This window comes from Xyrauchen texanus, chromosome 7 (assembly GCF_025860055.1).
Source record: "Xyrauchen texanus isolate HMW12.3.18 chromosome 7, RBS_HiC_50CHRs, whole genome shotgun sequence".
NCBI lineage: Eukaryota > Metazoa > Chordata > Actinopteri > Cypriniformes > Catostomidae > Xyrauchen > Xyrauchen texanus.
This window is the reverse complement of record NC_068282.1, coordinates 35809831-35837624: the sequence shown is the minus strand read 5'-3', so window position 1 is coordinate 35837624 and position 27794 is coordinate 35809831. Positions and strand designations below refer to the sequence as shown.

Sequence of the window (27794 nt, the reverse complement as noted above, 5' to 3'; positions counted from 1 at the left end):
TTAGCAAGTTTATCTAGGATGCATTAAGGAGTAATATGGTGGCTCATATCTTAAAATATGTGGTACAAAATCATGGGTCATGGGTCTTCCAACAGGATTCCAACAGGATTATGACCCAAAACACAGAGCTAAAAGCACCCAAGAATGGATAAGAACAAAATATTGGACATGTGGAGGAGTACCAATGCATGTCTGTAGCATAGTTTAGTCATTTATTATTTAATTGGCTATTGTATAGGCCTTTGCACAACATTATTGTCTGTATATAAATCTGCCAAAAAAAAAAAAAAAGGGGGGATCTTAAAGGGGGTGCAGTCTGTCTTCCTGTTTAAAGTGGAAGTATGTAACTTTTTCAGTGTTAAAATACTTTCTTCTATTCAAGCTTAATATGCAGAGAAAACAGTATAAAGTAAGCCATTCATCTGTACATTTTCTCAAAAACTGTAAACACTGTATCTATGTGAAGCTATAAAAATTCCTTTGTTTGAGCGACCCGCTTAAACCTACCCCAACATTACTCAACCAATGGCGTAAGTTGGGGACAGGACTATCTGACTGTATGAACAACTGAAGATGAGTGGCGAACTCCGAATGCTCAATTCTTTTCAGTGGTGCAAGTGTCGCAGAAATTACTTGCTTCAGATTTAAAACTTTGAAACCCCTGATTTAGAACAGTAGGAAAAAACTATTTAACTTCAATTATTTGGATTTCCAATGGCAAATATGAGAAAGGAGGACAGTTTAGGGGAGTACTTTGATTATTGCCACTGTTCCAAACAATGTGACAAATGTAGCATTTTGTGACTCTACACCGTTGCTTGTTGGAAAATATAGCACATTACTGGAAAAGATACACGATTGGGAAAACAGCTGAGCTACTTACACGTTACTGTAAAATGTAGTTTCTACCGAGATACTTTCACGTTACTTTCAGTTTCTCCCCAAAACTACATCAGAAGAATTGGATATAAAGTGCAAATATAGTCCTTAGGAATATAGTTCTTAGGAAGAGTTAATAGTCAGTTTTGAAATAACACGAGGGTGAGAAAATGATGACCGAATATACATTTTTTGTTCTTGACAAAACATTCCTTTGTTCTTGACATTTGTACTTTCCTTTCAGGATTTCAGTATAATGATGCCAAGACACAATGTATTCTCAAACAGCTAATCTAAGAGAGGGATGATTACAGCACTGTTTCATTGCTGCGGGAAGCCGGGAGTCTTGTGTAAATGTCTAGCAGAGCATCTCTGCCTCCTAGGGAGCCTCTCAATGCGAACTCAGCAGGTTCCAAATGTAGTCCGCACATCGCTAAGCTCCGTTGCTCCACTCTCAAGCGCAAGCTGTTCTGTACGGTGGACGATAGAAGCACTGCTTCATTGTGTCACGCTAATAAACACAGAGCTCATTTAAAGGCAGCTTTAATCAGAGATACAATTTGTTCATTAGAAAATTACAAACAAGGCCACGGCGTTGACATGAGAGGGCACAATTAGTGCCACTAATTACCTGATTCTTTCACTCCAGCTGAGAAGCAGAGGATGATGCACCCCCCCCTTCTTCGCAAGCTAGCCTCTTGCTCGCTCATTCTCTCATTACACACTCTTGTTTGTGACAAATTAAGGCCAAGTCAAACAATCTCTCCCACAGTGCAGAAGGAGGGGGAGCATCTTCACATCACATTCCGCTTATATGACTCCCCCACCTCCCCCAATCAAAGCGTTGTGGGGGGGTCGGTATGAGCCCATATGGAGATTGGTAGACTGCACTTCATTAGGGTCCTCTTAGCTTTTCTAATCACCACTTTTGACTGGGAGAAAGAAGGTGGGAGAGTGAGATGGGGTTTAGGGGGAGAAATTCCTTCCCATTTCTTATCCTAATGATCTCATTTCAGTACACGGGAGAGCCTGGCTCTAATTGATGTCAAGTACATGCTTTCGCTGTTAATCAAGGAGATGGCATCAAATGAGCTTGCCGTGGGTCTGAGTCCTGATCTGAGGGTGCTTCGTCCACGATACACCGCTGCTGGACCCCAATTATACCAGCCCAGACGGCCAGCCAAACCCTACCTGTTTAATTGGGATAGCGCGGCCACTTCCAATGCTGTCTGCACGACCATCCATCCCTTTCTTCTCCCTGTCTGGTTCGCTCCCCTTCCGAGACTGTGGGGAAGAACACATCCTTTTAGTCAAAGGCAAGCTAGCTGCTAATTGAGCATGACTTCAGACTAGATTCATTTTGGAGAACAGGGCACACACATGACTTTTAAAGTCAAGGGGATGTGGGAGGGGTCAACTTGACCTTAGCATGACCCCACCCACACAACTTCTTGAAGGCAAGACATGAGGTACATGTGCAGGATCTAAATTACTAAGAAGCATAAAAGATCACAGGGATTTGTGACTCTAGAAATACAAAGTTATAAAGTAATACAATGAGAGATAAATTAATGGTAAAACATTTTTTAAATAAAAGTGCTGTAAGTAATGATAGTCACTCTGAAACTGCCAGAAGACTTAGCCACTGAATAAAACACAATTCTTTTTTCCAAAATCCTGTCCTACAAATTTAACGTTGTACCACTGAGACTTATCAAAAGCAATGACAGAGAAATAGTCTTCTTGCTTAAAGGAATAGTTCACCCAAAAATGGCCATTCGCTCATCATTTACTCATGTTGTTCCAAAACCATTTGACTTTCTTTCCTCTGCTGAAGTGATGTCTGAGCTTTTGTTTGTTAAATGGGGATTAAAACTTTTAGAGGTAGAATTTAAAGTAATCCATACAACTCAAATGGTTTAATCCATGTTTTCTAAAGCAATGCATTTGGTTTTCAGTAAGAAACAGACCAAAATTCAAGTTCTTATTCACTATAAATCTTGACATCTATCCTAACTCTCCTTGTGAGGTTCATGAGAGAAGCTCACTCACACGTCCTCACACTTGAACCATGTGTGTTTGCATGCTGATGCAAGACATTACATGGTTTATGATACACCTGGAAACGCAGCACCACTTACACTTAAGGCAACACTTTACAAATGTTTTTGTACAAAAGAAACATTGGTTATTTTTCAAATTTGATTTAGATCTTTTGTTCAAGAGCGAGGATGTGTGAATAGCTTCCCTCGTGAACACACAAAGGGAGAGCTAGGGTGGATGTCAAGATTTATAGTAAATTAAGACTAGTGAATAGGTTTTTTTCTTACCCAAAGCTATTGTATCTCTTCAGAACACTTGAAATATGCCACTTGAGTTGTATGGATTATCAATCGTCATTTTTGGAGCTTGAAAGTTATGATTCCCACTGACTTACCTTGTATAAAAAAAACAGCTCAGTAATTCAAAATATCTTCATCTGTGTTCCACAGAAGTCAGTCAGTCATATGGGTTTGGAGCAACATGAGAAAATAAGAGAGTTGCCATTTTTTAATAAATTGTTCCGGTAACAAAATAACAACTACTTATGAAGCTGAATATGCCGTTTAGCTTGAGTATGATATCAGCTTTCTGCTTCCCTTTTCTGCCATTCGATAAAAAAAACTGCTTACAGCACCTTTAAAAACAAACACAAATGTGTAATTTACCATTTAGACTGATATGTTACATTTATAATTACAATCATGGTTTATGATTTATGGAAGGGCAGACTGACCGTAAAGAGGTTGGAGCGTCGTTTGGACTGCTTGCGGACGGGCGTTGGGGTATTGGCAGTTTGGGGCACATCAATCCGCAATTCCTTCTGACTGGTACTTGGAGTGGAGGGCACGGAAGAGGAGTAATCACTCAAACTGCCTCCGCCATTACTGGTCTGTAACACACACACAGAAAGAATCACATACAGAAGCAAGAATCTCCAATAATCTCACATTACAAAGAAATGGCATAAAACAATTTTTTGGTTTTTGGCTGTACACACACAGGGTCACTTGTACACTGCTAATGAGAAATAAATGAGGATTGAGCCATGCGGAAGAGGATTACTGTCTGGGGGGGGTTAAGATAATGCATGGGCTCCACATGTATAAAAAAAAATATATATATAATAATAATAATTAAAAAATTAAATACATTTCTGTATTTTATGAGCTAAATGTGTGGGTTCTAGGGCGGTGATGTATTGAATATTCACAATACATTTGCAATGGTTTTGCTGACGATACTAACTGAAGCAACACTGTGAATATTGCGATGATTTTAATGCGTTTTTTATTTGGCCACCAAGTTTCCTGAAAAGCATGGCATTAGACTAGTATTGCCATCTCATCTTGTTTCCTGACTTGCCAGTATAAAAGTATTAATACAGAACTGTTTTAAGAGTGTGTCTGATTTAACTCTAAAATGCATGGGCATTTTGCCAGAGAACTTGGGTCTTTAGCGACCCTGCACATACTGTATTTACATACACTACTGGTCAAAACTTTTGAAACACTTGACTGCAATGTTTCTCATGATCTAAAAAATCTTTGTATCAAAGCATATGCTTAAATGTTTGAAATCAGTTTTGTAGATGTAATGTAATAATGTAAAATGTAATAATTATAATTTTTTTTTTTTTTAATTGATGACTTGGACCAAATAATAAAGAAAAGCAGCCAGTAAGTGCCCAATATAGATGGGAACTCCTTCAATGCTCTTTAAAAAGCATCCCAGGGTGATACCTCAAGAAGTTGGTTGAGAAAATGTCAAGAGTACATGTCTGCAAATTCTAGGCAAAGGGTGACTACTGTGAAGATGCTTTAGCATATAACAGTTTTGATTCATTTATGTTATTTTGTTAAGTCAAAACATAATTCCCATAGTTACTTTTATGTAATTCCATAGTTTTGATGACTTTACTATTATTCTAAAATGTGGAAAAAAAAAAAAAAAAAAGATATATATATAATAAAGAATGAGTGTTTCAAAACTTTTGACCAGTAGCGTATATCACAATTGGATCTACAAAATGCTAAGATAAATAAAATTTAGTATTTTCAAGACAATCTAAATAATAGAATATATTGTGTAATATTTGTATGGTTTAATTTTTCATTTATCAAAGAGATGATGCAATCATCGGTGTTATAGTTGCTATTGTGTACTTCCATGTTGCTTCATCAAATAGCTACGTCAAATATAATTTAATTCAAACCCTGAAAAAAAAAAAAAAAAAACGAATAGTAACAAAGAGCATGTATAATACTGTATATATATATGTACATGCTAATGGTATACTAATAATTCACCATCACTGCGAAGAAAATCGACATGATATAGTGGTCGTTTATGTGAACATAGTAATCATTTGTCTTGTTATATACAAGAATTATATATATCCTGCGAAAGTTAACATATAGATAGTAAATAATCATACAAATATGATTTATGGAATCGCAAATATACTGCGACACTATTACATATCTCAAGACACTAACAACCATTTATTGTACCCTTTTTGTAATAATTTTTTTTTTCTAATATGTACTTCTGCTTCTGTGATAATAAAATTGTGCTTTACAGAGGCTGCAATGTATTTCCTTTCTGTCACAAGTCTTGCTTTGTAGTATATATATATATATATATATATATATATATATATATATATATATATATATATATATATATATATATATATATACGGAATTGGTCCAATTTTACTGCATTTCTATCTTTATACTGTGGAAGGCTTTGTTTGTTAATAAATGTTAATAAAGCATTATATTGTTACATATTGTTGTTTTCTTTCCTAAAAAAGGAAAAATGCATTCTGACAAGAAAATAAGTGTATAAAGAGCCAAATTTTAGCACTTTCAAAATCTGTGTTTAATCGCTATTGACTATGAAAAATTGTGTGATATCACTAATAACTCTTTCCCCGCCAAACACGGAATTTTCCGGGTTTTATGAAAAAACGCTTCCCCGCCAAACACGGAATTTTCCGGGTATCCGTGTTTTAGGTGGTATACGGTAAGGAAGACCCACACGCATGTTTTGAAAGAGTACGCAACTCTTTGATCAAAGAAACAGACTGCGATCGTGTCAAACGTGAAGTGGAACACCATACTAATACTAAAGCTTTTGTTTGATAAAAATGCCTTTTTCTCAGCTTTTTGTCCGAAATGTTGTTTTTGACAAAACCTACCTCTGTTCAAGTGGCAATAAAAAAAGAACAAATGAAGATAAAATAAAATCGTTTTTTTTTGCCTAAAAGCAGAGGCTCAGATCTTTATTTTGATATATAGCATCTTCATATATTCATGGAAGAAAATATTCTGCGGGCCATTAAAGTTTAGCGAAAATCGTCAAAAACCCTGGCGGTGGCTGGCAACTTTTTTTAAAAACGCTGGCGGGGAAAGAGTTAAACATTTTAATCGACTGACAGCACAATATACAGCATCTATTGTTTATTGTAGCTGCTGCTATTTTGGCATTTTTTATATTGTGAAACTATCATTAAGAAAAAGGTTAATGTAAAAGAGGTGGGGTCATAACACCCAAAAATGGATAAGGTAAAGGGGGTGGAATGAGGTCTATGTAAAGACCAGAGGTAAGCATTTAAGTGCTAAACAGTAGCAAAAACAGCATTAGAAGTGGTATAATTGATTAATTATATACTGAATATTGTCAAAGACTGAAAAATATAAAAATATTTTCTAGCTATATCGCCCAGCCCCAGTGGGAACTATATGTGTGACTCACCTGGTTGATGTGCACTGCGGACACAGGTGCTGTGCAGACTGAGGAGTGGCTTGGAGAGTTGGGCAGCGACTTACAGGGTCCAATTGACAGTTGCTGTTTCTTCCGGGTCGCAACTATTTTCTGAGCCACTGAAATTATAAACAAAGTGAGCAGAGTTAAAAAAAACAGAGAGAGGGTGGGGGGGTAATGGGTCAATAGGGAAAATACTATAAGCTAAATTTTATTTTAAGCTAAAAGATCAGCAGCAAGACAGAAAGAGAGAGACTACAGAAACAGTGCAGTTCATTCTCTTTTCAACTTCAAACCAGAGCACAAGTCCAGTCTGTAGTGGCAAAGTGGTCCACTTCATTACCCCTCAAGAGAGTGTGTGTGGAATGCCTAACTCAGGCCGCCCCTAATTCGACCATCACTCTCCTCCACAGGACGCCACTTGTCCCGCTCTTAGAACCTAAGGCCCATTATTTCAACATTATTATCCCTCGATCATTTCTCTTTTCCCTCGATGCTCTACCCGTGGCAGGCAAAAGGGCGGCGTCAGTCAATCGCTGGCCTCTGTCCCTATTGATCGGTCGACGGCCCCTGTGGCAATCTGCATCCGGCCCATGGAGAAATGTTCTACCGATCCGTCATCTCGCGGCTAACGACATTGATCCCATCATGTTGAAGAAGCTTACGGAGAAGAGCTCATTTTTTACAAAGTAAATATTTCAAAACAGACACACACCGGCATAGAGTAGGACAGTTGAACTGGCTTTTTATCAGTAACTCTTATATTGTGAACTGCCAATGCCAAAATTAAATTCTCTGATTAAACACTCCTGTAAACATAATTGTGTTTAGATTTGTTACAGTATGATTTGAGCCCAAAGCGTTTACCCTCCAGCATTCTGAAACTTTACAAAAGTCCTCTAAACTGAAGTGGCTCTTAGTTCTCAAAAGCAGGAGGGAGTTAACAGTGCTAGTGCCCAGAACTCAATTACTCCAGCTCCCAATAAACAGGGCCGGCTCTCATCCTGCTGTCATTGTTTTAATTGGACCTATTAAACATCTGAGTTTTAATGATGATTCCGTCATAAACATTTACCTTCAGGTGAGAGAGCTCAGTCCAAGGGCAGACGACATGATACTCTGCTAAAAACTCAATGCGCCCATCTGCTGCTGCAACAGAAACGCTGTACAGCTGTGTTTGTTTAGACTCATTGTGATACGCTACCACACTAATTGGCTAATTATAATCATAAACGAGAATCTTCTCTCACTCAAACAAATGAGAAGAGAAATAGCAACAATGCTATTGTGACACAAACTGTTAAACTGCATACAGTGTTCATCTAACAATCATTGAGTGAAGACGAACAAAAATGAAACTAAATAAAGACTAAATTACAAATTCAAAAAGTGCCTTCATCAATGCAATAACTTATTTAACCAGAGTCTTTGCAAGAGTGCTTAATAATGACCAATTGCAATAAGTCAAGCCATTTAAGTCTTATTGGACAGTGCCACTGTAGGAGCATGGAGGTTGTGAGATATATGTCCACAGATCCTCATCCAGACCTCCCCGCTGTATTTTACTTTAAGTGTTAAGAGCAGTTATGATAAGCCTGGGTTAAATATTTAAACTGCACGGCTAATACAATTTAACTTTGACTATCAATCTTGGCTCCCCGGTGAGAGGCAGCCATTTATTCTGCCAGAACTGCTTCCCGTTTTACCAGATTTATGACAGGAGGCCCGAACACTGCAGCTTGGAGAAGCAGCGCTAGCATAGGAACATTCACCCTGCTGAAGCGACTCTTTCTCTCAGCATTTCAAGAACAGTAGTTCACTGAAACTAGAGTAACTTGGCTATCAAATATGATGCCAACATTTGATTTTTCACTTGCTTTGGTAAAATAGCAAAATATCTCATGTTAGATTTGGACATTTTCTGCAGTAAATATTTCTGCTGCAATTGGGATGATCAGATTAACAGGGCAAACATGTCTTTCACTCTCTCTCTCTCTCTCTGTCTCTTTTTTTTTTTTTTTACATATCAGTTTAATTCTCATCAATATGGCAATATGGTCAAACATACTTAGTAAAAAATCAATACTTAAATAAATAAAATGTAATGACACCAGTCTTTCTACAGTACTGGTAGTAACGCTGAGAGACTCAATTCGGTTTACTTGAAAAATCACTTGTTTTTTGTCTGAATCTATTAAGTTTACGGCTTGCAAATTTATGGCATTCATTTCTTCAATTAATAATTTACTGTTTTACGCATTCATTTATTTAATTTTTTTAATTAACAGTTAAAGCAATGTCCTTTTTTTTCTTCACTTCCTGAAACTTCACAAATGTTTTTCCCACTTTATGTGGCTAAACTTGTCTTACCCTTAACACTATATATATATATATATATATATATATATATATATATATATATATATATATATATATATATATATATATATACATACAAACACTTTTGTACACCAAATTAAAGTCAGGTGGTGTAACCAACATGCAGGTAGCCATTTAGTTGTCATGCGACAAGAAAAACCAAAAGAGAAGACCCCTTTAGACCCTGATTATCGTGTGTGAAGTTTTTAAGAAGTATAAGATATTTTGAAATTTTTATGAAAAGGCACATTTCTAATGTCAAATGCAGTAACCCAAAGAAAACGTCTCGCAGCTTGTGACTCAAATATTCATGATATTTGTGAAATTTCTTTTTGAAAAATGTTTGAAAACTTTCTGGAAAAGTAAATTCTACAGATTGTTGTGTTTGAGATCAGCCGTTTCAGAAATACTCAAACCAGCCCATCTGGCACCAACAATCATCCATGCAATTTTCTAATCAGCCAATTGTGTTGCAGCAGTGCATAAAAATCACGCAGATACAGGTCAGGAGCTTCAGGTAATGTCCACATCAACCATCAGAATGGGGAAAAATGTGATCTCAGTGATTTGGACTGTGGCATGATTGTTGGTGCTAGATGGGCTGGTTTGAGTATTTCTGAAACTGCTGATCTCCTGGGATTTTCACATACAACAGTCTCAAGAATTCACTCAGAATGGTGCCAAAAACAAAAAACATCCAGTGAGCTGCAGTTCTGTGGATGGAAATGCCTGGCTGATGAGAAGTCAACAGAGAATGGCCAGACTAGTTCGAACCTACAAAATCTACGGTAACTGATAACCCGGTCTGTAAAATTGTGATGAGACAAAAAGCATATCAGAATGCTATTCTGAGATGCGGGTTGGCGCAGTTTTGGCAGCACGAGTGGGACCTACACAATATTTAGGCAGGTGGTTTTAATGTTGTGGCTGATCGGTGTATATATTTTGTAGAGTATTCAAAAATTACGAAACCAACATGCACACAAAGTTTGCATTTCTACGAACTTGACACGTGTGTTTTAAACTAGATTTTATAAAGATTTCTCTTTTTTATTATCTTGGATAACTTTATCAATAACCTATTTATATAAATAATTAACTAATAATTAATGAAATGCCTTTGTTGATTATTTGCTTTTGAATAGTGCTGTGGTATCGAAATTGGTATTGTGTATCGTGAAATTTCACTGGTATCACATCATCAAGTTCGCCGATGACACAACCGTGGTGGGTCTCATCAGCAAGAACGACGAGTCAGCATACAGAGAGGAGGTGCAGCAGCTGACGGACTGGTGTAGAGCCAACAACCTGTCCCTGAATGTTGACAAAACAAAAGAGATGGTTGTTGACTTTAGGAGAGCACAAGGTGAACACACTCCGCTGAACATCGACGGCTCCTCTGTGGAGATCATCAACAGCACCAAATTCCTTGGTGTTCACCTTGCGGAGAACCTCACCTGGTCCCTCAACACCAGCTCTATCACCAAGAAAGCCCAGCAGCGTCTCTACTTTCTTCGAAGGCTGAGGAAAGCACATCTCCCACCCCCCATCCTCACTACATTCTATAGAGGGACTATTGAGAGCATCCTGAGCAGCTGCATCACTGCCTGGTTTGGGACTTGCACCGTTTCGGACCGTAAAGCCCTGCAGAGGATAGTGAGGACAGCTGAGAGGATCATTGGGGTCTCTCTTCCCTCCATCAATGACATTTACAAAAAAACACTGTATCCGTAAAGCAACCAGCATTGTGGACGATCCCACACACCCCTCACACAAACTCTTTATCCTCCTGCCGTCTGGCAAGAGGTACCGAAGCATTCGGGCCCTCACGGCCAGACTGTGTAACAGCTTCTTCCCCCAAGCCATCAGACTCCTCAATACTCAGAGACTAGTTTGACACACACGTGTCCTGAGTTGCACTTTAATTACTGTCACTTTATAACTGTCTGCTACCTAAATAACTGCTATGTGCATAGAACACTATCTTATAGTATGTTATGTTTACGTTTTTAGAAAACTATCATTTATTTGCACTACTGTGTACTGGTCGGCGCTGCACTGTCTCTCACTGTGTCTATTGTCCTGATCATTGTCAGAAATTAGTTGTACTGTCCCATAATTTTTGCACATCTTTGCACGGGCACTTTATATAGGTATTTATATAGGTATATAACAACAAAGGACCAACACAGGACCACATGAGTCCATAAAATACCTATATATATATATATATATATATAGGTATTTTATTTTGTTGTGTAGTCTCATGTGGTCCTGTGTTGGTCCTTTGTTGTTTTCATGTAGCACCATGGTCCTGGAGGAACGTTGTCTCGTTTTGCTGTGTACTGTACTAACTGTATATGGTTGAAATGACAATAAAAAACCACTTGACTTGACTTGACTATACTGCAGTTCTGGTATGACTACTCTACTCATCAAACCACAAAAAACGTGTAAATCCCCCAGCTTGTTGATTCCTGTGTCCAAAATATCATCTGTAAGCATTGCTAAGCCACTGCTTTTATCTGACTCTAATTTATTGGCCATGTTGCTTTTTACTTATTAATTTGTACTTTGCTGGGTCAGTAGACCAGAGCATCCTGCTGGACAAAGACCTGAATCCCCGACTGCACAACCAAGGTTGTGACCTCTCTTCTAAACACTGAGCGGATACAACAGACTGACCTTAATCATTCTTGACACCCAGAGAGCAACGAGAAAAGAGATGGCATAGAACAAAGAACAGACAGAACAGGTAAGCCGGACTAAATAAAGACACAGGTACGTTTATTAGGCTGCTGTCAGAGCAGTTAACAGCAGTATGCTATAAATATTACCTAATGAGTTGGAGGGAGAGCATGGCTGATGAACCACCTCCAGTATTCTTGTACAAAGGTCAAAGAACTCCTGCACTTACAGTTAACTAATTAGGCCTGCAATTGAAGACGCAACACACATAAAAAAACTCGCATCCACACAAAACACAATCGTTTACCACCGCATGCAGGAAATTAAAGCCAGAGGTGTAAACTGTGCTAGCTATGACATGCTGACAGCTTATTTCACTCTGTGTCTCATCACACATAAACAAGCACAATCACCCAAACACACAGAAACCCTGATCTGAGTGGACAGGCTTCAGGTACTATCTGGGTCCTCAGATGTATTAAAAAAAACTTTAGTTTTTCCTTTTCATTGGTTTAACACCAGCAAAGCCCTTTTATGCACAAAGGTGGAACACTACATGGCCAAAAATCGTGACCGAACTAGCAACATGATGTTTGATCACATGATTCGCTGACAACCAATGAAGTTTGATATTCTCGATGTAGCTGTGATTTAGGTTTGATTTGAGAGTTGATTACAACTTAAATTTCACTCTGTTCTTTGAAAAAAAAGTGACTGTCCCCATCCTAAGATCCCCAAGTGAGAAAATGTATCACTTTGAGGACAAAAACACAATGTTTAATACTTGACTCCAACACCAATACAGCATTAACCATAATCATTAGTGCTTTAAATAAATATTCCAGTTTCAAAACAAATCAAGCTCAATTGTCAACATGTGTGGCATAATGTAAAATAATAAAAACAAAATGTAATAATGTTAACACGCCTTGTTTAATAATCTAAAAAAAAAGAAAATTGTTACATTAAGGCACTTACAATGGAAGTGAACGGGGCCAGGCCATAAATATTAAAACATACAGTTTCAAAAGTACAGCCGCAAGATGTAAACATTAAATGTGTTAACATAATTTGAGCAATAAAATTGCTTACTAAACGTATCTGTGTAAAGTTACATCCAATATTACAACTTTGCTATCATGATGATTGTAATGTCGATAAATCTCTGAATTTATCACACTAAAACCATGTTAAAACATAATGCTTATGTTTTGTGGCTATACTTTTGAAGCATTGTGTATTTTAATGTTTAAGAACTGGCCCCACATACTTCTATTGTAAGAGCCTGCTTCTTTTTTTTAATATGTAATTGATGGACGAGTCAGCAACACTAAACAGTGGGAGAACGCATCCTGCTAAGTATCTACGGTGGTTACAGTCCTGGTTAAGAGGCTATTCTACATTTGCACTGGTGCCTGAGCTGCAAAAAGCAACAACAACTTAAGTAATTACTCTAGTAAAAATATGGCATTAACCTTGAAATGTAATGCTCAAATCGCAGGACCCTATGAAAGAGATACAGATACAGCTGTATATAGATACAGCAGACATCGTTAGTTGTTAATGTACGCTAACAAAGCTCTATATCCTCACTCTGACATTGTGACAAGCCAGCTAGAGCGAGGGGACGGATGGGAAGGGGGGTAATTAGGATAATTAAATTAGCACGCTGATGGACGCAGGCTGGGGAGCTGTCAGGACACCCCACCTCTACTAAACAACCATTGACACACACATACACACTCTGCAGAAAATGCATGCATGCACACACACCATGTACACTAAAAGCACACATATAAATACACACAAACAAGTGATCCACTGGGGAAAACCCTCGGCTGACCCCAGTCGAATAAATTGCCTCTATTTCTCCACTGGCCATCTCGTAAACACTTTGTTACATAAATCTAGTGCATATAACTACTGCACCAATTATTTTTAATGGTTAATGTACTTGTTATTTGTGTTTTGGCATCTCTATGATTCTGGGAAACCAATGCAACTCACAGGACTGCATAGTTTGATTTATGGCAGTACAGATCATTATATTACTACATACTCAAAAAAAGACAAATATTTATTAGACGCAAAAGGCCATGAGGACCCAAAGCAGTGTTTATAAACATGAGCAAAATTGTATATATGGACTTTTATCCCATTAGGAATTATGAATTTTAGAGAGTAGCAATTGCTTGTGACAGAAAGTAGCCCAGGATCATCAAACATGCATAAAACTGCAGTGCAAATCAATGGGCATGATGCATTTTTTTTTTTTTTTTAAATCTATTTTCCTGATGAACTTTTTTATTAATACTCTGTTGAATCACTCAACTCAATCGAGAAAACTAACAAAGCAGAACTGCTTTAAGAAAAGTGAACCAGATAATTACAATGATAATACATCACAATTTTTATTGCATGTTGCAAAACACATTTAAATTATATCTATGAAACATAGAAAAAAAGAAAAAAAAAATCAAAATTTCACCGTTTAATCAAGAAAGTGAGCATTACACAAAAGAGTAACAGCTATACAAATAAATAAATAAAAGTGATGAGGACCAATAAGGTTCAATGTTATCAACCTAGCCACAATATTTGATTTCAACGCTTTAAAATAGATTTGATTTGAGAGTGATTAATGACTGTTCTTCACACAAGCATACAGCATAGAGTACATTAGTCATATCTATTACTTCTACTGCAATTTTATGTTTTTATGTCCTTTTTGAACTTGACAGACCAGACTCATGATAAAAATAAAATACAGAAAAAATATATATTCAGAATTTAACAGTTTTAAAAAGGTAAGCATTATGCAAAAGAGCAACTACAGTAAGTGCATAAAAACAAACAAAAACAAAAAACTATTCAACACATTCCTGGCCTTGTTTACACTTGGTATTAAGATGTGTTATTTGATTATGCAGCCAAACTGACTTAAGATCTGATCATAGTGTTTCTAATAAGGAGATCAACTCAAAACTGCTAATGTCCAGTTGATTCTCAGAATCATACAGATTGTGAATCTACAAGAATAGGGCCAAATCAGGCAAACAAATCTGAGTGTGTGTGTGAGTGGGCCTGACACAAAAGAGCTTACAAACACACACAAACATACACAAAACATACTTCTGAGCAGTTCCTATGCTATCAATGCAACACAAAACATTAAAATAATAATGTTGGTACTCATCAATACATTCCACTACAGTGGATAATTAGAATGCATTATTAATTTAGGATAATGAAATGAGAGATGCGAGGAGACAGTGTCAGTAATGATCAGGAATTTAGCCTTGTCTTGCACTCTTTTAGTGCTGCTGATGAGCTTGGCCATCATACCGACTTGCACCCTCTCCTTTTACACACAGAGTTAAATTACAGCAATCTTGGTTGCAGCCAACAGTGTAATAATTAAGAAGATAATAGCTGAGCACTTAGAGTGTACATCTCCCTGCTGGATGGAGAGGACTGAGTGGTTCAGCCTGCCCGCATCTGCCACCCAGTCACACACGGACAAATGCATTTGCAAATACAAAATACACACAGATGTAATTAGTGGTCAAACGACATGGGTTTCTTAATGGCCTATATAGAGAGCAATCTAGAGAGCAGGATGGCAGATATAATGCCAATACTGTAATTGATATATTTAATAAAAGTAAATGTAATCATAATATATTCTAAAGTAGTGGCATATATACATATATACACTACCAATAAAACGTTTTGAAACACTCATCATATATATATATATATATATATATATATATATTTTTTTTTTTTCTTCACATTTTTGAATAATAGTCATAATTCATCAAAACTACAGAATAACATGAATGGAACTATGGGAATTATGTTGTGACTAAACAAAATCCAAAATAAATCAAAACGGTGTTATATTATAGCATCTTCACAGTAGTCACCCTTTCAGGGTATATACAGCAATCCTTAAGTTAAATTTACTACTTTTTAATACCTTTTTTACTACCTTCAGAATTTTTTTTAAAACCATCACGACACTGAATTGCAAGTGTTAATCAGCAACCTTTCTATTATTTACACAGATTTTGACATATATAACATACAAAAAAGAATAGATTTAGAGACTGATGTTTACAACATATTGCACATATTTATTTCACTTAGTAAATAAAAATAAATCAAACTACATAAAATGTGCAATGGAGAGAATGGATAGTTCCAGCACACTAGCTGGTGCATTCACTGCAAGTTGATGCATTACAAACTAGCATCTTCTATGAACTGTTGCTGATTCACAAACTGGCATCCACTACATGAACTGGTGAACTATTGTTTGCACTTGTGCCCTAATATGAACTTGTGGGCATAAAATCCTATGGAAAGTGCCTTAATTCCATGGCCTTTTCCTCAATAGTTTTGTCCATTTTGACCAGTTCCTCTTTTTTCTCCTTGTGTCTCCTTCTAAGTGTGTTTGATTTGGTGATTAGCTGGGCCATTTTTGACCCAGCTTTCCCCTCTGCCTCCTCGGCCAATTTGTTGGCATCATTTTCAAGGATGGCACAGACTTCGTCCAGGACTCTGCGTTGCTGCTTGAGCTCCTGTAGTTCGATCCTCTGCGGCCTTCCTTTTCTGTGTTTGAGTATCACTCTCCCTCTTTTACGCTCTTGCTCCAGGTAGAGCCTGTACTGGGACCTTGCTGAGGCCACAGAAGCCAGCAGTTCCTTGGTTAAAGGCACCTTGAGGACACCACCACAGCTACTGACATTGTCACAGATTAACCTCAGTGCCTCCAAGGATTCACCTAGAAGGTTACAGGTTTCCACCTCCTTGTTAATGGAGAAGCCCCTCTCCACGGTGGCTTGTCCATGTGAAAGAAGTAAAACGCTCTGGCAGAATCTCAACAGGATCTCAAATAGATCTCAACATTCACAAAGGTTGGTTAAGGAGAAGCATTACTGCATACACATTTGATTTCAATTAATAATTGGTAATTCAGCAATTAAATTATTTAGTGTTTTTTTTCCAACAACAAAACCTGAGCCAAATATTAAATTTCTTTATTACATGGCTTGGTAGAATTCCAATGTAGAATGCGGTCTGTTATTTCTTGATAACAGACGCTGCTTAGTATAACAGAGCGTTGCCATGAAAAACAGAGCGTTGCCATGGACGCATTTCAGAGACGGAACGGACTATTTTCTTTAGCGGAAGCAAAACAATCATTTTAAAATCAATAAACTCCTTTTTAAATCAATATTTTGAGTCAAATTATTGATTTATTTGGTAGGTAGCCATGTAATAAGCGGGATAATGTATAGTGAGGCGGTCGTTATAGCGAATACCACCCCTTCAGGCTGATTAAGATCCCTCCGCCTGGGCTCCTAGTCATCCTGTCGGGTGGTAGCATTCGTTATAACAACCGCCTCGCTATACATTATCCCTTACATAACTGTGATAAGTTGTTGAATTTAACAAAATACTAAAAACATAATTTTCTTGTACCTTGAGCTATACCCCACAGGTCAATAAATGCAGGTGGGCCTACATGTTTCATTCAAGTAACTGCAGGACTTTGGCCAATTTTATTATTTTGTGTAACCAACAGTAAATTTGCCAACATCATCCTATAATATACAAAATCTTTGTGAATAAATAACTCTTCAAATGAGTGATCAAAGGATAGAGCGTAAGTAGGGCTATATAAAAAAATAACTTACCTTTATGTGATGCAACAAACCTTCGGCCCTTCCATGTCCCAAAAACTGAGATCCAAAGTATCTGGATTGGACACGGTCATCCTCCCAGTATCGAACATGGATGTCAAGCTGTTTTTTCTTTGACGCCTGATTGAGGCTCTCATCAAACATCAACACGAATGGCCCAGCCTTGTTGATGCCATCAACAAGCTGTTTTTTGAAGAACGATGCTAATCCAAATCTGATGATGTACCCGGTTTTGTCTTTAGCACACGCAGGGCTGGACTGGCCATCGGGCATTTCGGGCATTTGCCCGGTGGGCCGACGTGCTTTGTGGGCCGGTAGCCTACATACTTAAAATTGTATTTATTTTTTTTTGTCTGAATGGCCTATAAAACTCGCACATCGGGCATACCGATGGTGATTTTTCTTCTTTTGTGGGCCGGTGTTTTTTGTTTTTTTTTGCAACGGTATAAACTATTAAAGGTGGTGGATTGGCCAATTGGTCATGATCGACTCTGGGCTGGACCAATTACAGCCGAGGAGGTCAGATGCACCCTCCCCCTTCAACAGATCAGCAATCACATATCATTGCTGCTGAACAAAAATGGAGAACAAAAAACGTAAAGGAGGAGCCGAAAAAATGAGGGCAAAAAAGAAACTTGCCCTTCAGGCAGATGCTGCCAAATGTGCTAAAATATCACAGTTGTTTGGTGGTGGCTATAGTGGAGCTTCCACTTCAGTAAAATTAGCAAGAGATGGAGGCCAGCAGCAGGTTGAAGAGGGAAAGGGGAGGCAGGAGGAGGAGAGACCGAGGCGCCGCCGGTCCAAGTGGCAGAACTGAACTTGAGGTAAGTTGACACACTTTTTTAATGACGATAACGCGACGATGACTAGCTAAAAATGGCTGGCTGGCTCTAAGGTGACTAAAACATGACGAGACGTTTCGAAGTTTTCGTTGACGAGACAAGGGACGAGGCGGAACGAAAATGATTATAACTAAGCAAGGGCGGAGTGGCAATCGGAGAGTCGGGGCCGTGACTCGAGGCCAGGTCTGATAATAGTTATACATTGCAAGTCTTAGCAACACCATCCGGCAGCCTGGTGTGCGCCCGCTGCCCTCTGGTCAAACTGTGCAGCCTCTCTCAACCCGTAAATAAATGCATCCATCGATGATCCGAAAGTTTTGTCTGACTTCTTAAATGGTCTAGTGGTAGATATTTTGGTAACACTTTATAATAACTGCACGCTATTAATCATTAAGTAAGCAAACAGTTAATTCATCATTTATAAAAGCATTTATAGACATTAATAAGCAGTTTGTAAATACAGCTATAAATGCTTTTTCTTGATTTATAAGCATATCTATAATGTGTTTAATAATTGTATTTTCATACTTTGTTAATGATTAATTAATCATTTCTAAATGAAGTATAGCATTATTTACAAACCAGTTATTTAAGAGTTGTCAGTGGTTCATAAGATCACTTAGAAAGTGTAAGTAAATGGAGTAAATTCAGGTAGTTATAAAGCATTTAGTAGTGGTCAGTTAACTATTTTTGTGAGCTCATCTAAAGTGAGGACTACTCATGCCTTGTAAAGCATTTATAAAGGAGATTTAAAGACTCAGTTATCTTCTAAACAGAAAAATGAAACAAACACAACACAGTGATACAGAACAGAGAAATTATTAACAGCATTTAAATCTCCTTTGTAAATGCTTTACAAGGCATAAATAGTCCTCACCAGGGTGGAAAATTAGCACCCGCCACCAGCCAATGGCGGGTACTTTTTCAAAGTGGCGCGTGACTTTGCCTTGTATACCAGCCACAGTGGCGGGTAGATTGTAAAACATATTTTTATTGGTTACTACTTAAAACATTCCTTGTAACTGATTGGACAGCTTTTGTCAAAGAATGCTGTTGCTAAGTAACAATAATGCACTTTTGTCGAGTAACTAATTTGATTGGTTTTCAGCGCTGGACATAGCGCACGGACACGGCGCTGAACGGACCGTGACACATATAGCTGAGCTGAGGTAGGCCTACATACAGTACAGACGAAAGGAAAATTTAAAAAATGTGGCGACATATACCCGGTGTTAAGAGGCCCGCCGCGGAGTCAGCAGTAGCTGTACAAACTTTTGAGGGCGAAGTAAATAAAAAGAGAAGGTACTTTTCAAACAAGTGGCGCATTGATGACGAAAGGAAAACGAGGGAATGGTTAGCCTACCTTCCCGTCGAACAGTCCATGCACTGTACTTACTGTCGAACCTATGCGTCGACCGAAAATGCAAACAATTCGTTCGTTAGAGGAACAACTAACCTTAAAATAGAGTCAATAAAAGAGCACGAGTCATCCAAGTCTCATACCAAGTGCACTGCCATACAGCTGGCGAAGACGGGACCCCAGGACCAAAGTGTGGCAATAAAGGCTATCTGCTCTATGCAATCCGCGCAGTTGGACCGAATGAGAATTCTATTCAGAAACGTCCATGCGATCGGCAAAAAGGGCAGACCTTTTCGGGACTACGTTTGGATGTGCAAGTAAGTAACGTTAAATTACTAACTTGAAGTTGTGTGTTTTGTGATGGCTAGATAGCTATCGTTTTTTAGTTTAGCGATAGTTTTAGCAGCCGCGAGGATAGGAGCCGATAGCCTACCGTGGGTGCTCCGGAGCTCGATTGCGTGTCAGTTAAACTTTTCATCTCCAACCCTATCTGTATTTGCTTTATTATCGAGCTTTATTATAGAGTTAACCCTCGTCGGCAAATGCGCTGGCGCGTTTTGCTGGATTTTTTTCAAATAGCAGCAAAATACACTTAAATACTCCATCATTTATGGTCATACAGACTTAACTAATATTAAAAAATAAACTGCAAAATAACCATGCATAAAAAAAAAGTGGCTAGTAAAAAATATAAGTGGCTGGTAAAATTGGGCATCCACCAGCCACTGTGAAAAGTTAATTTCCCACCCTGGTCCTCACTTTAGATGAGCTCACAAAAATAGTTAACTGACCACTACTGCACTGTTGTGTGCCGCCATGTTATTATTTAGTGTCTGCATTTTTCCAAACAATTTTAAATATTTTTGGACCTTGATGTTATAACTATGGTATGGTATGGGGCCACCCTACTTGTAACCTTTAATAATTAAAGGTTAAAAATAAACATATTGCATTTGGTACATTATTGTTAAATTGATAATAATAATTATATTTCATTTATGTTTGATATTATTAAACAGTAATTAGGCAATTTTATCACTGATTATTGTAGTCTTTGGTCACCTTGTTATTGAGGAACTCCCCAAAATCTCAACAAATTGTGCCAATCCTTACATGTTACACCAGGTTGATCCATCATCACAAGCAGGGCAGGAGAGAGAGATGGAGCAGGAGAGAGAGATGCAAGAGGAGGAGAGAGAGATGGAGCAGGAGAGAGAAATGCAAGAGCAGGAGAGAGAAATGCAAGAGCAGGAGAGAGAGATGGTGCAGGAGAGAGAGATGCAAGAGCAGGAGAGAGAAATGCAAGAGCAGGAGAGAGAAATGCAAGAGCAGGAGAGAGAAATGCAAGAGCAGGAGAGAGAGATGGAGCAAGAGAAAGAGATTGAGCAAGAGAGAGAGTTGGAAGACCAGGAGAGTGAGAGCCAGGGCATAGATTACTTTGCTCGCCCTGAACCCGCCATATTACAGGCATTCTTAGATTACCACCCACAGCAGAACACCAGCAATGCAGTTGTGATGAGGGTGTTCAGCCGTAAAGTTGGCACCAGCAGGAAGTGGCTTACTTATTTCAAAGAACGCCATTTATTGTTCTGCTTTGTGTGTCTGGCATTTACAAGGCGGACTGACACCAGCGCATTTATAACAGGCATGAGTGACTGGCGACATGTACATCTGCGCACAGAGGAGCATGAAAAGAACACTACACACCAGACCTGTGCTGAAGCTTTTTTCTTAAGGTGCTCAAAAGGCAACATCAGCAGCTTGTTTGCTGGCAGTCAGTTGTCAGCTCACAGAGCACAAGTGAAAAGAGACGGCAAGTTTTGGAGCGTATAGTGGACGTGGTCAAAGTACTAGGGAAGAGGGACTCAGCTATAGGCATGTGGAGAATGAGGCTGCATATACTTTGGGTGATAACACTATCGATCATGGTAACTTTCTGGAATTGATTGTGTTATTAGGCAAGTATGATATGTGCCTTAGAGAACATTTGAATGACTGCATTGAGAAAAGCAAGAAGTTGCATCAGTCCAGTGGATCAAGAGGTAGAGGGTCTCTCGTCACCCTACTCTCCAAAACAACTGTCAACTCAGTGATTGATGCAATTGGCCATTTCATTCAAGAGAGCATCACCAGTGATGTCCAGAGAGCTGGGATGTTCTCAGTTCAGCTGGACACAACCCAAGACATCACAGGTTATGATCAGTGTTCAGTAATTATCAGGTATGTTACTGAGGCTGTGCAGGAGAGGCTTGTCTCCATAGTGAGGTGCTGAAGCATCCACGGGGCAGTACTTTGTAAACTTGCTTTCTGGAGTTTTAGAGCATCTGAATCTGGACAAGGCCATGTGCATTGGGAATGCAACAGATGGTGCTTCAAATATGCAGGGCCAGTACAAAGGCTTTTCAGCACTTATGACTGCCCAGTCTCCAACTCATGTGCATGTGTGGTGCTATGCACACATACTTAATCTTGTGCTTGCTGACACAACACAAAGTGTCATTGAAAGTGGATCACTCTTTAATTTACTTAATGACATAGCTGTGTTCATCAAGGAGTCCTATCACAGGGTTAATCTGTGGGAGAAACAAACCCAAGAAGAGACAAGACACAGACGCCACAGTCCAATAGGTGAGACACGGTGGTGGGCCAAGCATGATGTCCTCCAAAAAATCTTTGGACATTTTGGAAAACCAGATGATGGCCTCTTCATTGATGTAGTGCTCACGCTGGAAGCCATTGAAAAGAGGGAAAAAGAAAAGCCAGCTGTTCGTGCCAAAGCACAAGGCTTTAAAGAGTGTCTCTTGAAGCATAAAACTGTCTTAACAGCACAGATATTTCTTAGAGTGTTTGAGCAAACAACTCCTCTGTCGAAGTACCTCCAGTCAACGGGGATGGACATTCTCTCTGCCCATCATATGGTGACTGCCACACAAGATAGCCTCAAAAGTATCGCCAGGGACTTCCCAACTGTGAAGGCAGCTGCAGACACATTTGTGAAACAGACAAATCAGAAACTCGAGGAGAGGGAGGACAACACAGACATGGAAGTGGAGGCTGCACTACCTGAAAAGAGAGCCAAGAAGAGAAAACGCATGGCCGGAGAGATGACTGAAGATGAGTTGCAAATCAATGCTGAGAAAACATATGAGGTGAAAGTGCACAACACCATCCTGGACACAGTTATTGAAGCAATCCACAGACGATTTGTCACAAATGGCCCTCTTGTTGTGGATTTGGCATGGTTGGACCCCAGGAAGTTTAGCCAGGTCAGAACAGTTTCTCTTCCTAGTAATGCACTTCAAAACCTCAGCACATGTCTCCTGAAATTTGACAGCAGGGCTACAGTAAATAACCTTCAGTCAGAACTGAAAAGTTTTGCTGGACAGTGGGAAAGGCTTAAGACATCACATGTAGATGACTACAGGACCAGAACAGCAAAGGATAGATCTGAAGAATGGGACGAAGAAAGTGAAATTGTGACCAAAAGCTGTGATTCTTGCAAAAATTGCCCACTGTGCTGCTATCAAATTCTCAGGCGGTTCAACATGCTGTCTGATGCCTACTGTCTCCTTGGGCTGGCATACAAGTACCTGCTGACCCTCTCTCTCACTCAGGTTGCCTGTGAAAGAACATTCTCTACACTCAAATTCATTAAAAGCAGACTCCGAAGCAGCCTGTCTGGAAACAGGCTTGAGATGTTTATGCTGATGGCCACTGAAAAGGACATTCTTATGTCATTGGACTCCAACATGGTCATTGACAGGGTAGCTGAGAAGAGTGACCTGCTGAGAAAGCTGCTTTTGTAACCTGGTGGGGTGAAATAAAATTATCAAAACATTCCTAATTATGTTTCAGTTAAGATTAAATTCAACTTTATTGTTATTGCCTAAAAGTACAGTCAAATGAATAGGTTTTGTATCTATCTTCACTTCAAACAAGTCACGTGCTCAGAAAATGCTTAGAATGTGTCCATTTTAATAGGTTTTAATGCATAAGACAGTAGATAGAATAAATATTAGATAATATAAATATGAGAGTTTTCTTACAGCCTTAATCTGTCATTGTTTCGTTTCAGACTGTCAGTCAATTTTGGAAGCCTGAAGTGGGTTCATTTTAAGTAAGTACTATATAGAATATGATTCAACCATTTCTCTAGAGTAAACATACCAGTAGTGTCATCGTCTGAAAAAATCCATTAAGTGCAAGTCTTTCTCACCCTTCAGCTGTCTGTCCTTTCACTTCTTAAAGGTTTCCATATTCCATATGTTAAGATATGTTCAGTGTTGCTGCTGTGGAAGTGTTGTGGGTGACTTTTTATTGATGCAGTGAGTAAATAGTCTTTGGTGATACAATTCAATCACAATCTGTCCTTAATAGATTTTATTATTTATCTAATCGTTGTTCCACTCTGTCCTGTTTTTCAGGGTCTAATCATACTTTAAGAGGTTCTCTAGACCATGCAACTTTTTAAGTTCCTACGTAAGTACTACTGTATATGATTCAGCTATTTTTGTGGAATAAAGATACAAGTAGTGTGATCATATGAGCAAGTCCAACAAATGCCATTCTTTCTCACCCTTCTCTGTCCTTTTTACTTGTGTCCTGTTTTTCAGGGTCCCATCATAATTTCTTAAGAAGTACTGTATATGATGTCAGTATTTTCCAACATTTTCTAAATACTGTACCAGTACTGTGTAAAATGCCATCAAAAAGTCAATTAAGTGTTATTCTTTCTCACCTTTCTTTCTCTGTCTCCTTTCACTTTTTAAAGGCTGCCATGTTAAAAAAAAAAAAATTTGTGCTGCCATGCTGTTTGTTGATGTGGTAAATAAATAGTTTATGAAAATACCACTAAATCTGTCATTTATTAATTTTAATATTCATTAATGATCATGTCTCACCTCTAGTCTTCCCTGTCTTAATTTCAGGTTTCCACCATGTGTTGTAGATAGACAGTTCAGGAGGAGGTTAACTTAACCAAGCAGTCTTTTGTTTTCCGCTAATTACTGTTTAGAATACCAGAATAGGGAGGATGGTGTAGGTTTAAGTTTATTAGATTGATACATATATACCAACAAGACAGTGTACATTGCTGTCAGAACAGCGTTTGTTTTCATTCAAAGGCTTTATGGCTTTGCCAATAAATACCTGGTGGGCCGGTCTCTAGTCAAAATGCCCGGGCCGATTTTTTGTCCCAGTCCAGCCCTGACCACACGTGAATGACTTCGCGATGTCAGAGTCGGGAAACATTTCTTTAAACAGCTCCGAAATTCCTTCATTGGAGTTCAATGAGTGGTGTTTAACTGCAGTGTTCAGACACTACAGTGCCTCCGCTCGCAGTGTTGGTGTGGCGCCCATGGCCACCCGGAGGTCAGACGTTGCTAGAGCCGTTGGCCAGTAGGCCAACAGTGGCACTAATTTGCGGCGGTGGTAGTGGAGGTGCAGCCACACAGACAGCTGAGATTGGTAGAATTAACTGCTCTCTCCGAGAAGGCATTCCATTTTTATGTTTAGTGGATTGCATATGCGACCGAAGTGCGTTAGCTCCCATCCAGTTGACATTGATGTTTTTTTTACACACCGAACAATAAGCCTGCCTGTTATTCCCTACTACAGGCCTGAGCCAGTCCTTAAACGCTGGGTCGTTCACCCAGCTACCAGAAAACTTGCATTTGCCAATGAAGACGACGATGGTTGTCCAGTCGTTGAAGATATGCCTTGAAGCAAGTCTTAAATAAAACGTAAGCCAGCCACTTCTGTTGAGCGCGCAGTGTTCTGAGATGATGCCGAATGACCACTGAATATGACGTCAGCGTCAAACATAAGTTGAGACGGAGACGAAAGATCTTTGATTATGTGCGGAGATATGCTAAAGCCCATATTTAAACGAAATAACGCCAACGTAGATATCATTTCAATCAGAATTAGGACACCTGATAGTCTGAAAAAAATAATACCTAATTTGGAAAAAATAATACCTCTGAGACCACATTTAACACTTTTAATGGCCTTAAATTTGACACTTTTGATTTATCACTTTCCCGCGGACACCCTGCCTTTGCCTAGAATTTGCAGACATGTACTCTTGACATTTTCTCAACCAACTTCTTAAGGTATCACTCTGGGATGCTTTTTAAACAGCATTGAAGGAGTTCCCATCTATTTTGGGCACTTATTGGCTGCTTTTCTTTATTATTTGGTCCAAGTCATCAATTTCAAAAACTTTTTTTTATAATTACATTTCAGTTTTATAATGAAATAAATTAATATGGTCCATCTGAATGTCTCAACAGAAATCGAGACTCATCAGACCAGGCAACATTTTTCCAGTCTTCAACTGTCCAATTTTGGTGAGCTCTTGCAAATTGTAGCCTCTTTTTCCTATTTGTAGTGGAGATGAGTGGTACCCGGTGGGGTCTTCTGCTGTTGTAGCCCATCCGCCTCAAGGTTGTGCGTGTTGTGGCTTCACAAATGCTTTGCTGCATACCTCGGTTGTAACGAGTGGTTATTTCAGGCCAAGTTGCTCTTCTATCAGCTTGAATCAGTCGGCCCATTCCCCTCTGACCTCTAGCATCAACAAGGCATTTTCGCCCACAGGACTGCCGCATACTGGATGTTTTTCCCTTTTCACACCATTCTTTGTAAACCCTAGAAATGGTTGTGCGTGAAAATCCCAGTAACTGAGCAGATTGTGAAATACTCAGACCGGCCCGCCTGGCACCAACAACCATGCCACGCTCAAAATTGCTTAAATCACCTTTCTTTCCCATTCTGACATTCAGTTTGGAGTTCAGGAGATTGTCTTGACCAGGACCACACCCCTAAATGCATTGAAGCAACTGCCATGAAATTGAACAGGTGTTCCTAATAATCCTTTAGGTGAGTGTATACAGTTATACACTGTATAACTGGTGAAAGTGAATTTTAGCATGCTAAACATTTGCTGTTTGGAAGCACTACAGAGTTTAGTAACTATGCTATCATTAGCACAGCAATTGTCCAACAAAGCAATTAATCAATTTGGTGTGTGACATCTTCCTGTCCTCAACGTTAGCTCAAGCTACACTCTACACCATAATGGTAACCACCAAAACATAACAGAAACTCTTCTAAAGCTCAACATAACAAAATATATACAACAAAACATTAAACACTAACAACTATCTCCCTTTATATTCCATCTTGAACAAAAACACACAAAAATAATACTTAATTTAAACGAAGCAACTGCCATGTGATTGGTTGATTAGATAATTGCATTAATGAGAAACTGAACAGGTGTTCCTAATAATCCTTTAGGTGAGTGTATATATATATATATATATATATATATATACACACACACACACATATACATATATATATATATATACATATATATCCATTTGCATATGCAATCCATTTTGCAAGTGAATCTGTCAATCAGTTGGAGATTTATTATGAGGGCTTGTTTAAGGACCTGTCAATTTACACCTGCATCACACATGCTTGTGTTGTGTCTCGGTTGCATTGCGTCATAAAAATAAAATGTTTAAGTCACTGTATCAAGTTAAATACAGTTACTCTATATTTAAACACATCTTGAGATCCCTTAGTTCGCATTTGCGCTCCTTCAAGTGTTTTGAACACAAGAACGTAACGCATGTTTGTATATATATATTTGTTCTGCCTACTGAAGTGTTTTCTTCACTGTATAAACTGCACATTGCTCATACAGCTGAAATTTCACTTACTGCCCTCTGGAGTAAACAGGTGGTACTACAAGCTTGCATTTCTCAGGAATCTTCGTTATTATGGTCCAGGGGCATTGCGATTTAATTGTGTTATTTTTTTAACGCGTTATTTTGGTGTAAAATCAATCGCACTGAATTAACACTTTAAATCGACAGCCCTAATATATATATATATATATATATATATATATATATATATATATATATATATATTTAAAAAACAGCACCATCACTATTTGAAAAAAAAATAAGACCAGCCCATCTGGCACCAACAATCATGCCATGCTCCAAATCTCTGAGATAATTTTTTTCCCCATTCTGATGGTTGATGTGAACATTAACTGAAGCTCCTGACCCGCATCTGCATAATTTTTTGCACTGCTGCCACATG

General features: G+C 38.6%; 1 protein-coding gene and 1 long non-coding RNA gene across 3 annotated transcripts in view; one reads left to right on the top strand and one right to left on the bottom strand.

The window, feature by feature from the left end:
* Positions 1 to 27794, bottom strand: part of LOC127646289 (arf-GAP with GTPase, ANK repeat and PH domain-containing protein 1) — a 279234-nt gene that overhangs the window by 105980 nt on the left and 145460 nt on the right. For both annotated transcript variants that reach the window (XM_052129815.1, XM_052129814.1), the window contains 3 exons: positions 6682 to 6809; positions 3656 to 3811; positions 2071 to 2163 (listed from right to left, as the gene is read on the bottom strand). In XM_052129815.1, coding sequence (XP_051985775.1) covers positions 2071 to 2163; positions 3656 to 3811; positions 6682 to 6809 — 377 coding nt within the window. The remainder of the gene's footprint in view (positions 1 to 2070; positions 2164 to 3655; positions 3812 to 6681; positions 6810 to 27794) is intronic.
* LOC127646296 (uncharacterized) lies at positions 23437 to 24407 on the top strand. The gene is made up of 4 exons (XR_007970910.1): positions 23437 to 23787; positions 23919 to 23995; positions 24095 to 24149; positions 24284 to 24407. It is a non-coding gene; the product is annotated as an uncharacterized LOC127646296 (long non-coding RNA).